Source organism: Indicator indicator, chromosome 1 (assembly GCF_027791375.1).
Source record: "Indicator indicator isolate 239-I01 chromosome 1, UM_Iind_1.1, whole genome shotgun sequence".
Classification (NCBI taxonomy): domain Eukaryota; kingdom Metazoa; phylum Chordata; class Aves; order Piciformes; family Indicatoridae; genus Indicator; species Indicator indicator.
This window is the reverse complement of record NC_072010.1, coordinates 130,739,134-130,751,903: the sequence shown is the minus strand read 5'-3', so window position 1 is coordinate 130,751,903 and position 12,770 is coordinate 130,739,134. Positions and strand designations below refer to the sequence as shown.

Here is a 12,770-nt window from a genome sequence, read left to right as displayed (position 1 = left end):
TCAGCACACACAACACAGCAAGAAGGCTCCCCCAGACAGGCTGCACTTCTCTTTCTGCTTGGCCTTGGGAGGGATCCAGATGCTGCAGCAGTTGAGAGGGAGGGAGGAGCTGAGTACTGGACATTCACACCTCGGACAGGACTTCCACTGGAATTCTCTGAAGCTTAGCACACATTGAACCAGGTTCCTCGGTCAGGAAGCAACATCTGATGTGCAAGAACTCTTTATTTGGGCTCGGGGGTAGCTGGTGCCCTACCGGGAAGTGTCAGCTCCGCCTCGGACCGATAAGCACCTCCAGAGCCCTCACTTGGTTTTGGGGGTGTCGCTGCTTCTCCCTCTGCTGCTCGATCTCTTTTTGCCCCTGCTCCGGGACCGCGAGGAGCTCCTGCTCCGGCTCCTGCTGCGCGTCGTGCTGCGGCTGCGGCCCCTCCTCCTGCGGCCCCTGCTGCGGGATCTGCGCCGCTCCCTGCTGCGGGAGCGCCCGGAGCGGTGCCGCCTCCTGCTGCGCCGCCGGCTCCTCCTCCGCTCCGCTTCGCCGTTCCTGCGGTGCGAGTGCTCCGGGCTGGGGCTGCCCCTCCTGCGGGCCCTGCCGTAGTGCTCGTCGCGGTGGCTCGTCCTGCTCCTGCGCTCAGAGTTCTTAGCCAGCTGGCCAGTCCGTTCGGGAGAGCCTCGGATGTCCCTGTTGGCCTCCCAGAACTCGTTGTTGGGGTTTTTGAACACGTGAAGGAAGTTGCAGTGCTTCCCCCTCGGACACTTCTGCCTCTCGAACAAGCCTGTGACAGACGAGGGAGAGCAGGTTTAGGAACCACACCTGGCCAAGCCCCTTCTGCACCAGGTACTGACTGGAAAGCAACTGAGTCAGCTGAACTTTGCTTCTTCCCCAGAGTGAGGACAGAGCTGCAGGAGTGAGGCCAGAGAAGACTATAAAGATGATCCAAGGGCTGGAGCAGCTCTGCTGTGAGCACAGGCTGAGGGAGCTGGGGGTGTGCAGCCTGCAGAAGACTCTGGGGGACACCTCTCAGCTAGACTCAGCTGCTCAAGGCCTCATCCAGCCTGGCCTTTAACACCCCCCAGACAGGAGGCAGCCACAGCCTCCCTAGGCAGCCTGTGCCAGACTCTCACCAGCCTCACACTCAACAACTTCTTCCTCAGCTCCACTCTAACCCTGCTCTGCCTCAGCTTCAAACCATTCCCCCTTGGCCTGTCTCTAGACCCCCTCAGCAGAAGTCCCTCTGCAGCCTTCATCCCTTCAGATACTGGAAGGTAGCTCTGAGGTCCCCCTGGAGCCTTCTCTTCTCCAGGCTCCCTCAGCCTGTGCTCACAGCAGAGCTGCTCCAGCCCTTGGATCATCTTTGTGGCCTCCTCTGGACTCCCTCCAGCAGCTCTGTGTCCTTCTCCTGCTGGGGACCCCAGAGCTGGAGGCAGGATTGGAGGTGAGGTCTGAGCAGCGCAGAGCCAAAGGGCAGAATCCCCTCTCCTGCCCTGCTGCCCACGCTCCTCTGGCTGCAGCCCAGCACTCAGCTGCCTGCTGGGCTGCAGGAGGGCACAGCCACAAGCCCTCTCCCACTGCCACCCCTCCTGCTGCCCAGGCAGCTCTCACTCACCACAGATTGCAGTTTTCCACCTGGTCACAGGACAGAACTCGCAGTGGAGCTGCCGGCCGGCATACCACCGTCCACTGAACAGAGCCAGGGCTGCCTGGCAGTCCTTCTCCCTTCACAAAGCACAGAGGGCACAGCATTACTGTCACACAGCCACTGAAGCTGTCACTTACCCACTCTAGGTTCCTGTGGGAGTGTGAGGATGGCTGAGTGGTCCCACAGAGACCCCTCTTGGGTACCTGGGAGTACTTACGACTGGTACTGCACGTAGACGTTGCCTCGCAGGTGGGGCTCGTAGTTGCAGCTAACCTGAGGGGATGCAGACATGGAGTTAGCTCCAGGGAAGCTCTGTGCTGAGCAGCAGCTCCTGCATGCTGAGCTGGCAGCCACTGGTTGCTTTCTGACAGCTCCCCAGGCTGAGCTTGCACAGCACTTTCTTCTGTCAACACTTCTCTGCAGCACGAAGCCCACCCCAGAGCTTCTGGTCGTGTTTGAGTGTTTCCAGCACTGCCTCACCTGGGCCACCCTACTGTGCACCAGCCAGCCCTGAAAGCAGTCAGCAGTGCCTGGTGTGCCTGCACTGTGCTGAGAGCAGCTTTGCAGCAACTTACTTCAACAGCTTCCCTGTGAGGTGAGGTAGAAAAGCTGAAGGCTTTCACTGTACCCTTCCATCTTTTCACTGTGATTTAGCATCCAAAGCACATCTAAAGCTCTCAAAGAGACACAATTTAACCTGAAATGTTCAGAGGGAGGCAGGCCCAAGCAGGCCAACAGGCAGCTCTCCAGGGCAGCAGTGTGAGCTCAGCCTCCCTGCCCCCAGGCCACTCCTGACAGCTGCAGCAGAGGAGGCGGCTTTGAGTGAGCCCTGGCTGACCCTGAGAGCACCTCTCTGTGTGCTGCATTAGGCAAGGCCTTCAGGTGCAGCAACAAAGCAGCTGGGCAATGAAAGGTGACAGGAGGAGCAGGCAAACCACCTGAAGTAAGGACAAGCCAGACCAACTCTGCCAAGGAGGTTTATTGGGGGGGAAACAAATCAGGATCCTGCCTGGTCAGGATCTGCCAGATTCTGGAGCAGCCTCCCAGAGACAACAATGAACTCTTGGGCTGCTGGAAGAGGGGAGTGCAGCAGGGGCTCAGCTCACTCACAGCTGAGATCCCTGCAGCCAACAGGCAGTCTCTGATCATCCATGGGAACCCTGTTGCAGTGGCACCACTGCTTCAGAAGCTGGGACTGACAGGCTCACAGCTCTCACCAGGCTGCTATCAGAGTGTGCAGCTCAGCACAGCTGCATGCAGCACCACTAGAGTCTGGGCTGGTGGCAGGACAGCATTGCAAGCCATGCTCCACTGGGAATCTGCATCCTCTCCTCTAGGATGGAGCAGAGATTGCTAACATCCCACCAGTCACAGTATCACAGGATGTGAGGGGTTGGAAGGGACCTCCAGAGAGCATCCATCCAAGCCCCCTTGCCAGAGCAGCAGCACCCAGGGCAGCTCACACAGGAACACAGCCAGGGGGCTTTGCAATGACTCCAGACAAGGAGACTCCACAACCTCTCTGGGCAGCCTCACAGGGAAAAAAGTTTTCTCTTCTGTTCCCCTGGCACCTCCTCTGCTCCAGCTGGCACCCAGTGCCCCTTGTGCTGTCCTTGGCCAGCCCTGAGCAGAGCCTGGCTCTGTCCTCCCCACACTGCCCTGCACATCTTTCTCCCCAGCACTGAGGGCAGCCCTCAGGCTCCTCTGCTGCAAGCTCCAAGCCCCAGCTGCCTCAGCCTGGCCTCACAGGGAGATCTTCCACTCCATACTCCTGCAGTATGGAGGGGATACTCCTCACAACACACCAGGCTCTCTCACCTCTGTAGCTCATCACCCAACCACTGCAGGTTCCCTTTCCCTCTGGCTCAGCTCTGTTAGCAGCTGGAGGCCCAAGCAGAACAGGCACAGTGTGCCTCCTGCTGACTGCAGGGAAGAGCTCAGCAGTGGTGAGCACAAAAGGATGCTGAGATAGATTGTGCTACAAGGAGATTTCAGCATCCAAGCTGCCTGGCTGGGGACACCAGGGGACTGCTAGCGCACATCATTCATCTCCCAGCCCTCCATTCACAGGTCCCTCTTTTTCTCACACAAGAAACCATGAATGGGAAAAATCCAGTAGAGAGCATTCAGAACAATAAATGCACAAACTGAAGACAACAGATTTCAACACCTACATAAACTTAGCTTTCTATAAGGACAGAGCCAGACGCTGCTCAGGGCTGGCCAAGGCCAGCACAAGGGGCACTGGGTGCCAGCTGGAGCAGAGGAGGTGCCAGGGCAAGAGAAGGGAAAGCTTTTTGCCTGTGAGGGTGGCAGAGGGCTGGAGCAGGCTGCCCAGAGAGGTTATGGAGTCTCCTTGTCTGGAGCCATTGCAAAGCCCCCTGGCTGTGTTCCTGTGTGAGCTGCCCTGGGTGCTGCTGCTCTGGCAAGGGGCTTGGATGGATGCTCTCTGGAGGTCCCTTCCAGCCCCTCACACTCTGTAATTTTCAGGACATATGCACAGAACTCCCCCAGTTTTCCTCTCCAGTCCAAGCTGCTCCTCCTGAACACTCAGATCTCACTGCAACCCAAAGCATCCAGCAGAACGCAGCTGGCAGCAACAATTCAAGCACACTTCTGGGCAGAGCATGAGGAAAGGACTTTAGGCAGCAGAGGAAATGTTTCCCTGAGAGAGTATTGACTGTCACAGAATGACACAATCACCAAGGCTGCAAAAGACCTTTCAGATCACTGAGTCCAACCCTAACCCAACTCTCACTGCCATTAAACCATGTCCTGAGGCACCAAGCTACAGCTTCTTGAACACCTCCAGCCTTGGGGACTCCACCACCTCCCTGGGCAGCCTGTTCCAACCCCTCACCACTCTCTCATGAAGACATTTTTCCTCATGTCCCTTCCAAGGCAGCCTGTGCACTCAGGACCCAGCCAGGGCACGCTGGCCAGCACCCTCCCTCCTGCTGCCGCCGCGCAGCTCCCGCGGCCCCCTTGCGGCTGCCAGCCGCTGCGTACCTTGAACTGCACCACCTTGCCCACGTTCTGGAACTCGGGCAGCACGTCCTCATAGAACTCCAGGAACTGCTGGTAGGTCTCCTCGTCGCTGTACTCCAGGCTGGCATCGGTGTCGTAGTCGTCCCTGCGGCACTGCTCCATGCCGAAGGTCAGGAACATGCCGCGCACCAGCAGCGTCTTGCTCGACGTGGGGTAGTTGTGCTTGCGAGAGCACCTGGGCAGGCAGGGCAGGGCAGGGCAGGGCAGGGCAGGGCAGGGGAGCACACCCAGGCTGTCAGCACAGCTCTGGGGGCTCCTCAAGCACTGCCAGCGTCAGCTGTGGCACAAGGAAATCCCCCCAGGGGGGTGCGACACACTGCAGCCACTAAAGCAAAGCTGCCGGCAGCAGCAGATGGCACAGAGCTGGGGCTGCTCTCTGCCCCCTGGGGCTGCCCTCTCTCTCTCTCTCAGGGCTCCTCTCTGCCAAGGTATGAGCACAGCCTGGCTCTCAAAGCATGCCTGCAGAAGCTGGAGGCACCAGCAACATCCTAACAGCTTCAGGGACTTCTTCTAGTAACTAGGGATAAATGTGTGCCCCACACATTTGGAAGGGATGGAAGGGACCTCAAAGCTCATCCAGTTCCAACTCCCCTGTCACAGGCAGGGGCACCTCCCACCAGCCAAAGTTGCTCAAGGCCTCATCCAGCCTGGCCTTGAACATCCCCAGGCAGGAGGCATCCACAGCCTCCCTGGGCAGCCTGTGCCAGAGTCTTACCACTGGAGATATTCAACCAGGGGTGGAGATGCTGTCTTTAGTGCCACTGAACACCAAAGAACTGCCCCAGATCTGCTGGATGTGAGCATTCTGAATGTCTACCACATCCTCATCCAGAGGACAAGGATTTTTCCCCCCTCGTCTCTCATGAGAACAAGGCTGAATTTCTAGGGAGTCTGCAGCACAGTCAGTAAGCAGGAGCTGCCTTGCTGCACAGCCCTTGTGTCACTGCCTGTTAATCAGTGCCCAAACAGAAGAATCCTGGAAGCTCCACAACAGCTCTCCCTACTCTGCAGATGGACCCTAATTTGCTTTAGACCATCTGAGGTTTGATTTTTCAGATACTGCAGCAAATGCAAATTAGAGAAGGCAAAAAACAACCCCACAGCATCTGAGAGCTCAGCCCCTACACTCATAACAGAAATCAAATCTTCTCTGCCAGCAGCCATCCATGCAGGTGAGCACCAGAGCCAGAATGCACCATCCATTGTGTGCCATGAGAGATCAATAATTCCATCCCAGCCAGGGGGACTTTTCTGCGCTCAGTCTCTGGGTTCCATCCTGAAGAACTGCACCACATTCACACAGGTGACAGCAATTTATAAAGCAATTTTTCTTCACTTTGCTTATGGCCCAGTGAAGCTGCTTCCCCTTCACCACTCAAAACCCCTTGTGGGTATTCTTTCTAAAATGAATTGTTTCCTAAAAAAAAAGGATTAGATCTAAAAAAAAAACAAATTGATTCAATGGATTACCTGTCTCCAAATCTGCAGGAACCTGTTTTAATATAGAATGGACAATTTGCTCTGTCCTTCTCTGTTCCTATGTTCTCTGGGGGCTCTGGGTTATGCCAGGTCACACCATTCTCCAGCTGGGGAAAAAAAAAAAAAAACAACAACATTAAAATACACAGAATGAGAAAAGGATAAAAAAATACAATGTCAAGGAAAAAAATACCACCAAGGAAAGCAAGGTGCAGTTGTGAGCACTGTGTGGCTGCAATCAAGCTGAAACCATCTGCAGTGCTGTTTGACAAAGCAGCCCAGTGCCTTGAGTCTCTGCTGACAGAACCTTTGTTCTTGATAATTACACAACAGCTCAGAGCTCAGCTCCTCCAACCTCCCCTCCATGCCCAGGGACACCTCTCAACCACACTCAGCTGCTCAAGGTCTCATCCAGCCTGGCCTTCAGCACCCCCAGGCAGGAGGCAGCCACAGCCTCCCTGGGCAGCCTGTACCAGACTCTCACCACCCTCACACTCAACAACTTCTTCCTCAGCTCCACTCTAACCCTGCTCTGCCTCAGCTTCAAACCATTCCCCCTTGGCCTGTCTCCAGACCCCCTCAGCAAAAGTCCCTCTGCAGCCTTCCTGCAGGACCCTTTCAGGTCCTGGCAGGCAGCTCTGAGGTGCCCCTGGAGCCTTCTCCTCTGCAGGCTGCACACCCCCAGCTCCCTCAGCCTGTGCTCCAGCAGAGCTGCTCCAGCCCTTGGATCATCTTTGTGGCCTCCTCTGGACTCCCTCCAGCAGCTCTGTGTCCTTCATTATATTACACCCAGGAAACAATAGTTCCCAGCTCCTGCAAGCCATCACACACTCCATTTATTGAGGCCACTGGGCTGCTGAGAGCAAATGTGCAGTGTACTAGGAGGCAAACACAGGATGGCAACTAAATTACTTTCAGTTCTTTGTCAAAAGGCTCTGAGCATTACCTGGCTTTCAGCTTGATCCAGCATCCTCTGCACAGCTGCCTAGAAATGGAGCAAAGACAGGAGCAGTGAAAACCCTGAGGACACCCAAAACATCTGCTGCCTTTAGTTTGGAGCCTTCCTGGCAGCACTCAGTCATGCTACATCACAAAAGTTTCATGGGCTTTTATGCTCTGGAGCTAAACCACCAAACAAAAAACCCAAACAGGCAGCTTCCATCTAATTCAGGTAACCAATTAGCCCACTGAGGGCTTGGAGAGACACATGGAGAGGGAAGGAAGGAACAAAATGCTTCTGCTGCCATGGTTAAACTCTCCTGGACTGTATCTCAACCTCAGACAAAGGCCATGAGCATCACTTTGTCACCCCAGTCTGCAAGGGGAGAAATGGACACTGAACACAAGAGGAACCAAGGCAGGAAACACAGCACCTGCTGCTCTTTTTCATTCCCCATGCAAGTGTCACACCACCAGTGACACACCCAACTATGATACTGCTTGCTCATAGCCCTTCTCCTGCTGTGGCTCCCAGACAGAGCAGCAAGCTGCCTCCCAGTGCTCTGCTTGCAGTATTTGGTGGAGAGGCTACTAGGAGCAGGTCTTCCCCAGCTGCAATCACCCTGCAGTGGCAGGGCCTGGGTGTCTGCACAGGACAGCTCACCCCCAGGGCAGGCAGTCTCCAAGGCTTCAGCAGAGGGCATGGCCAACAGAAAAGCTGTCAGTCACTAGGCTCTTCAGGAGAGTTTGGTCCTCCAGCCAAGGAGCTCTGACTACAAGGTAGGGCCTGTGGGCTGAGGCAGTCCAGAGAGCTGGAACACATCTCTTGGTTAAGCACTGTGCTAAGGAACAGCAGCAATCCAATTCCATGTTCCAGAGCCTCACTGGGCAGCTCCTGAACACTGGCTGTGCTCAGCTGGGACACTGCACAAGGATTACCTCTAACTCCTGATGCAGAGTGCCCAGAGCAGCAGTGGTACTGCCAGCAGGCCTCTGTATTTACAGGATGGCAAGAAGGACACACTGTTAAGGACCCTCCTGGGTAGATGGACTCCATAGGTCCTCTTTCACAGTGAGTAACAGCTCCAGGGAGAGCCAGAAGGCAGTGAAGCAGTAACCAACACATTTATGTGGAGAGGAAAACCTCTCTGCAACATGCAGAGACTGCTGCAGCTGAGGGTGAAAAGGATATAGAGCATGGGCATCCTCCCACTGCCAGGAATCACCTCTCTCTCTTTCTTCTCCTGTTGCTTCTGCTGGGCTGCTTCTCTCTCCTTTCTTTGCTGCTCTTCCCATTCTTCTTTGATCTTCCTCTTTATCATAAAAAACAAACCCAAACACCAGTTACTGAAGGGAACAAATGCTTTATCATCAGGCAAAGTCAAAGCCATCCTACTGGATTGCAGCTCCTGTCTTCAGGGAGGATGCAGGGAAGGGTACAAGGATGCCTGGAGGAATGGGCAGTCTGCCATGTGAGGAAAGGCTGAGAGGACTGGGCCAGTGCAGCCTTGAGATAAGAAGGCTTAGGGAAGGCCTTATCACCATGTTCCATTACATAGAGGGTGGCTACAAAGAAGATGGAGACTCCCTTTTCACAAGGATCCCATGGAAAGACAAGGGTGCTGGGGAGATCTCAGCTGGACACAAGAGGAGAATTTTCCATAAGACCAGTTAGCCACTGGAATAATCTCCCCAGGGAAGTGGTGAAGTCCCCTGCACTGCACACCTTAAGGCTGCAGCTGGACAGTGTGGACACTGCTTTTGCCAGCAAAGCTTGGACTAAATGATCCTTGCAGTCCCTTCCAAGCTAGGATTCTATGTTTCCATGACTTCTGACCATTGAATTTTCATTTAGTCATAGGCAACTAAAGCTTTGGACCAAAACTCTTTTTATTTCCCTTTAAAATTCTGCTCCTCTGGAATGGAAGAGGAGTTCATGCTTTCAAACATCCCAACAGCAAAAGAAGTGGCTCCAGTACAGAACAGTGAAAGGTCACAGAGTGTGAGGGGTTGGAAGGGACCTCCAGAGAGCATCCATCCAAGCCCCCTGCCAGAGCAGCAGCACCCAGGGCAGCTCACACAGGAACACAGCCAGGGGGCTTTGCAATGGCTCCAGACAAGGAGACTCCACAACCTCTCTGGGCAGCCTGCTCCAGCCCTCTGCCACCCTCACAGGCAAAAAGCTTTCCCTTCTCTTGCCCTGGCACCTCCTCTGCTCCAGCTGGCACCCAGTGCCCCTTGTGCTGGCCTTGGCCAGCCCTGAGCAGAGCCTGGCTCTGTCCTCCCCGCACTGCCCTGCACATCTTTCTCCCCAGCACTGAGGGCAGCCCTCAGGCTCCTCTGCTCCAAGCTCCAAGCCCCAGCTGCCTCAGCCTGGCCTCACAGGGAGATCTTCCACTGCCTGCAGCAGCTTGGGGGCTCTGCCATGGACTCTCTCCAGCACTTCCCTCAGCTCCTTCTTCACCTGAGGGGCCCAGAGCTGGACACAAGATTCCAGATGTGGCCTCTCCAGGGCAGAGCAGAGGGGCAGGAGAACCTCTCTGACCTCCTCCCCACAGCCCTTCTAATGTAGCCCAGGACGCCCTTGGCCTTCTTGGCCACCAGGGCACATTGCTGGCTCAGGGACATCCTCCTGCCCACCACCACCCCCAGCTCCCTTTCCCCTGTGCTGTTCTCCAACAGCTCAGTCCCCAATCCATCCTGCTCCCTGTGGTTGTTCTTTCCCAGATGCCAGACTCTCCCCTTGCCCTTGGTGGATTTCATTCCATTTCTCCCCACCCAGCTCTGCAGCCTGTCCCCAGGCCTGGCTGAATGGCAGCACAGCCTGAGGGCTGTCACCATTGCTCCCAGTTTGGTGCCAGCAGCACACCTGTTGGCAGTGCTCTCTAGGCTGTCACACCCTGGCTGCCTTGCAGCCAGACACAACTGCAACACTCAGTTTATTCATCACCTCCTCCTCTTCTTGACGTTTTCTTGCAGCCTCTTCCTTTTCTTTCTTAAGCTTGAACTCTTCTTGGGCCTTCTCCTCTCTCAGCAGCCACTGCTCATGCAGCTTTTGCCTACCCAGGAGAACAGAAACATTTAGAAATATTTAATGAGTGCCCACAACTGATGCAGCTGTCAAGCATTCCAATGTATTAGTCCAGCTTCTCTGAGCTGCTTTAAAAGAGAAAAATTCCTTCCAACTCACTCAGGTTTCTTAGCCAGGCCCAGGATTTATAGAGAATGCCTCTATTTTAGAGCATGGATTGACACTTGCCCCAGCATCCCCCTGCAGCTGACTACAAACACATCTACTGCAGAGATGCCATTTGTTACATTTTCTACCTTTCTGCCTCAAGTTTCTTTTCTTCTTCTTCATCCTCTTCTTCCAATTCCTCCTCTTCTTCCTCAGACACTGATTCATCTTTTTCTGTAGCTTCTGAGAAGAAACACAAAACAAGACATGGAGCTGTTTGAGCAGGCCCAGAGGAGGCCACAAAGATGATCCAAGGGCTGGAGCAGCTCTGCTGTGAGCACAGGCTGAGGGAGCTGGGGGTGTGCAGCCTGCAGAGGAGAAGGCTCCAGGGGCACCTCAGAGCTGCCTGCCAGGACCTGAAGGGATCCTGCAGGAAGGCTGCAGAGGGACTTTTGCTGAGGGGGTCTGGAGACAGGCCAAGGGGGAATGGTTTGAAGCTGAGGCAGAGCAGGGTTAGAGTGGAGCTGAGGAAGAAGTTGTTGAGTGTGAGGCTGGTGAGAGTCTGGCACAGGCTGCCCAGGGAGGCTGTGGCTGCCTCCTGCCTGGGGGTGCTCAAGCCCAGGCTGGATGAGACCTTGAACAGCTGAGTCTAGCTGAGAGGTGTCCCTGGGCATGGAGGGAAGGTTGGAGGAGCTGAGCTCTGAGGTCATCTGTGATTAAACAACTGGACATTACAGGCAGCAGAGGAACACACAGTGACAGCCTTTCAAAAGCCCACCCCCAGGGTGCTGCTGCCTGTGCTGCCAGAGCCCAGCAGAGTTACCTGAGTCTCTCAGCCTGGCAAGTGCCTGTCGCTTTTTTTTCCTCTTCTCTTTCTTCAGAATGGCTCTGTACTGCTGGTGGCTGCAGGGAGAGAGGGGCACTGCTGTTGGCACAGCCTGGGAAGGAACTTGCCTCTCAGTAGTGCAATGGCAATTCACAGCAACAGCACAATCCCCCCCCCAGCTGCAAATCTCACAGCTGGTAATGACACTCTGCAGAGGTATTTGCCAGGGACATCTGTAGCTTCCCTGTCAAAGCTGCATGTGGACAGCAGCAACAGTCACAGTAAACCACAGAATGCCAGGGGTTGGAAGGGACCTCTGGAGATCATCCAGACCAAATCCCCTGCCAGAGCAGCATCCCCTCCAGTAGATCACACAGGACCATGCCCACGTGGGCCTTGAAAGCCTCCATGGATGAAGACCCCACCAGCTCCCCGTGCCTCAGACACAGCTCACAGGGTCTCACCCTTGGTGATTCTGGTTCCAGAGAGGCTGTGGAGTCTCCTTCTATGGAGACTTTCAACCCACTTCTGCACACTGCAATCCCAGGCAAACCTGCTTTAGCAGAGGTGTTGGACTGGATGATTTCTGGAGGCCCCCTCTAACTCCCACCCTTCTGTGGCTCTGTCAGTGGCTAACCTGTGAGTGGGTAGCTGAGCAGAGGCAACACTAAAAGTCAGTCAGAGTTGAACTATAACCAATCAGCTGAGCAACCTGCTCCTGCTGAAGATGTCCCTTCTGACAGGGTAGGACTAGATAACCCTTCCCAACCCAAACCATTCCATGATGCTTCTTGAGCATTGCAGTACTTCACATTTTATCACCAGTTCCAAGAAATCTCCTTTAGCTCCTGAAGTTGAGTCACTGATAGGAGAGAAAGACGTAAGCATCTCCTGCCCTCTAACTGTGGCACACCTTTTGGCAGCTTCTAGTCCTCCTCTCTTCTACAGAGTATGGAATTTAAGTCCCCTCCCTTCTGCCTTGGTATTCCCTGCAGGCAGGAGTCTTAGTGTACACACAGCAGAAGCACATTTAACAGCCACCACAGATAATGCTGAGCTCTACTCCTCTGCTACGAAGGCTTAGCCAGACTCATCTCATCTGACATCTCTGCAAGGCTGCCTAGAAACAGCACCAGGTTCTCACTATGGAGCACCTGAAAGCCTTTTCCTATCAGCCCCTTTCCTGTCATTTTTCATTCCACCTCTCATCTTTCTAACCAGTTTGCAATGAAACAATAGGAGAGTGATGATCTTATCTCCTGTCATTCTGCCATGACAAACACTGACAGGAGATCAAACTCTTCATGGTTCCAAGAATGGAATTTAAAAAGAGCCTACAGGTATAACTCAGGCAGGCAAAATCTCACCTGCATCTCCAACCTTTCCATTCAGGGTTACTCACCACCTCCCCATCTGCACACAGGTGCACGCCAACACTAACACCCTGGTAGTTATCCTGGCAGCAGAGTGGTTGCCCTAAAAGGCCAATGTCTGACTGTATGCAGTGCCCACATCTGTGCCTTCTATCTTTGATCACAAGCCCAGTGGCTTCTCCTGTAATGCCACCTGCCTGAAACGAGTTTGCTCAGCAAGTGCCTAGGGCTAACAGCTGAGGATAACTCCCTCCCAGCTCCCAGGCTTTCTTAGATGCTCTAGAAGCCCA

At 54.6% G+C, this 12,770-nt stretch overlaps 1 protein-coding gene across 1 annotated transcript in view; it reads right to left on the bottom strand.

Annotated features, from left to right (window-relative positions):
- Positions 1-24: 24 nt before the first annotated feature.
- The window catches only part of ZRSR2 (zinc finger CCCH-type, RNA binding motif and serine/arginine rich 2), a 13,608-nt gene continuing 862 nt past the window's right edge, over positions 25-12,770 (bottom strand). Inside the window, exons 2-11 of the mRNA XM_054397488.1 lie at positions 11,105-11,184; positions 10,431-10,524; positions 10,054-10,162; positions 8,330-8,416; positions 7,111-7,149; positions 6,156-6,271; positions 4,647-4,860; positions 1,855-1,910; positions 1,605-1,714; positions 25-773 (exon numbers count right to left, since the gene is read on the bottom strand). Of these exons, the coding sequence (XP_054253463.1) occupies positions 304-773; positions 1,605-1,714; positions 1,855-1,910; positions 4,647-4,860; positions 6,156-6,271; positions 7,111-7,149; positions 8,330-8,416; positions 10,054-10,162; positions 10,431-10,524; positions 11,105-11,184 (1,375 nt within the window). The 3' untranslated portion in view covers positions 25-303. The remainder of the gene's footprint in view (positions 774-1,604; positions 1,715-1,854; positions 1,911-4,646; positions 4,861-6,155; positions 6,272-7,110; positions 7,150-8,329; positions 8,417-10,053; positions 10,163-10,430; positions 10,525-11,104; positions 11,185-12,770) is intronic.